The following is a 2,413-nucleotide window of genomic DNA, read 5'->3' as shown; positions in this document are numbered from 1 at the left end:
GTGAAAGCCAGTGCCCCAGACAGAGGGACAGACGGGGGAGAGGAAGGGGGGAAGATGTATAGGAGGGGAGGGTGGAGACAGAGGGACAGACATTGGGGGAGGATAGGAGGGGTGGGGCAGGTGGACACACAGGACCCTGGGCCTCTGTGTGGCAGTCACACCAGAAACTAAGCAGCCAGGTCACAGCTGGAACAGGGGGGTAGGGGGGCGGGGAGGGCGCTGGGTAGACGCGGCTAAAGTGGGCACTGGGGTTCCTGTTTCCAGGGAGTGGAATCCTCACTCCAGAGCCTTGTGTGTGCACCCCTGACTCCGAATGGCAGGACACCTCAGCCCTGACACCTGGGGACACCCCGGAACACAGGGTGGGTCTCTGACCGCACCGCCCTGAGCCCGGCATCTGGGATGTGCACACCGGGCCATGGGCTGAGGTGGCAGCGGTGTGGGAGCCACAGGGTCAGCGGGGCAGCTGGGGGGTCACTGTCTCCCCGATGGGGGGCCCTTATCTCCCAGGGGGCCCTGGCAGCGCCTCCTGGGACCCGGGTCACCTACCTGGTCCAGGGCGTGCAGGCTGCCTGGGTGCCCCCCGCAGAGAAGGTGCCCGGCTGGCAGTCTTCACACAGCGTGTCCTGCCACTCGGTGCCTGAGAAACGACAGTGTCGGGCAGGGGGCTCCTCGGGGCACCCTCAGGCCGGGGTCCGGGGCCTGTGTCCTCAGGGGGAGCCGCGCTCACCTGTCTCCCGCAGCCTCTGGCCCGGGCGGCAGATGCTGTGGGGCCTGCACTGGACGCAGGAGTCCCCGTCCTGTTTCTCACAGAAGTGGCCGCGCCCGCAGCCGCACACGGTGTTGGTCTGGGCGGAGCACTTCCGTCTGGTCACCTGGCCCAGGCCTGGGACCCAGAGAAGGAGCTCAGAGCAGCAGCAAGGCCTGCCAGGGCTGGGTGAGTGCCCCGTCCCGGGAGGAAACCACGCTGAGGGCTGGGCAGGGCCCGCAGGCCTGGGGAGGGAACGGGGACAGGGGTGCAGCCCCCTCTGCTCCCCATGGACCCTGCTGGCCGCAGCCCAGGCTCAGCCGGAACATAGGCCCGGAGCTGCCGGACGCAGAGGCCAGTCCCAAGGGGGGTCCGAGGGACGGGGCGGCAGCAGCAGGGACGGTGGGAGGGTCTTCTCCACAGAAGGCCAGACGTCTTGGGCGGCTGAGACCTCCCAGCCTGAACCCCAAAGCATTGTGGCCTCCACCTTGGTCCCAGCCTTCCTCCTGGGGGCCCCAGCCTAACCGCCTGCCCTAGGCAGAGAGGAGACGCAGGGGCCAGTGCTCAGCCGGAGGAGGACCCTGGGGAGGGTGTGGGGACCTGGGAGCCGGCACTGCAGGTGGAGGGGGCCTGGCCCCGGGGGCCCACGGGCTGTGCCTCAGGCAGGGGTGCCTGCAGGGCATTGGGTGGCTGAGCCTGGAAGCGCGGGTGACAGGTGATGGGGCTGAGGCGCTGGCCCTCTCTAGGGAGAGGCAGGTGCCATCATGGGATGAGGCTCCTTGAAGGGTCCTGGGCAGGGAGCCCCCTGGGTGACGGAGGCCCGGCCCCGGGCAGCCTGAGGGCCAGTCAGTGTTGTGGCCGGGATGGGGGGGCTGGGGGTTCGGCACAGCCAGGGTTGGGCTCCTGTCCCTGCCGGCCGCAGCCCAGGCTCAGCCGGAACATAGGCCCGGAGCTGCCGGACGCAGAGGCGAGACCCAAGGGGCTCCTGGTCTCACCTGGGTCACAGACGCGGCACGGCAGACACTCGGGCAGGCCGTTGAGGTGGGCAGTGTAGGTGCCCGGCGTGCAGGCCACACACATTGTGCCCCTGAACTCCCCGCAGGCCTCCTGCACCCGGTAGCCTGCAGCCAAGCGGGCACACACTCATGGTGGGATGGCCCCTGGAAGCCTGGGCAGGTGTGACATCCCCCCAGGGGTCACCCCACCTGGGCTGTTCCCCAGGCCAGTGAGCCAGCTTTGCAGGTAGTGAGAACTTTCTGGAAGTTGGGGGCCTCCTGGGACACAGAGGCCTGGCTCTGAGCCCCCCGCTCCTGACCTGAAATGGGCTGCCCACCCTCATCCCCGCCCTGAGCACTGAGCTGAGGGTCTGGGGGGGAAGCTGGGGGTGCCCTGTGTGCCCAGGGCCTTCAGGCCTTCCATGAAGGGGTGCTGGGAGCAGAGGGGCTCCAGGCCAGGGGAGGGGGGATGCCTGCCCCCAGCACAGCCCCGCCCCCGGCGCCCCCCAGGGGTCCTGCAGAGCTGCACCCACCTGGTCTGCACTTGGGGCAGCACATGGCCCCCATCGGGAACTCCCCCTCTTTGCAGGAGGGCATCCCCAGTGCGCAGGGCATGGCTGTCAGAAGGAGGAAGCTCAGGGCCTAAGGGAGATGGGGGGGGCGTTGGAGC

The 2,413-nt window shown here is 69.2% G+C and overlaps 1 protein-coding gene across 1 annotated transcript; it reads right to left on the bottom strand.

The window, feature by feature from the left end:
• Positions 1-314: 314 nt before the first annotated feature.
• On the bottom strand, positions 315-2,394 carry LOC102252519 (tumor necrosis factor receptor superfamily member 14). Its single transcript, XM_005876775.2, has 4 exons — positions 2,277-2,394; positions 1,744-1,869; positions 731-886; positions 315-640 (listed from the first exon to the last, which is right to left on the bottom strand). The coding sequence occupies exons 1-4, from the start codon at positions 2,356-2,358 to the stop codon at positions 546-548; spliced, it is 459 nt and encodes a 152-aa protein (XP_005876837.2). The 5' UTR covers positions 2,359-2,394; the 3' UTR covers positions 315-545.
• Between the last annotated feature and the right edge of the window lie 19 nt (positions 2,395-2,413).

The sequence above is a fragment of the Myotis brandtii genome, unplaced genomic scaffold, assembly GCF_000412655.1.
Source record: "Myotis brandtii unplaced genomic scaffold, ASM41265v1 scaffold49775, whole genome shotgun sequence".
Lineage (NCBI taxonomy): Eukaryota > Metazoa > Chordata > Mammalia > Chiroptera > Vespertilionidae > Myotis > Myotis brandtii.
The sequence above is the reverse complement of the archived record's forward strand: the minus strand, read 5'-3'. Positions and strand labels throughout refer to the sequence as shown.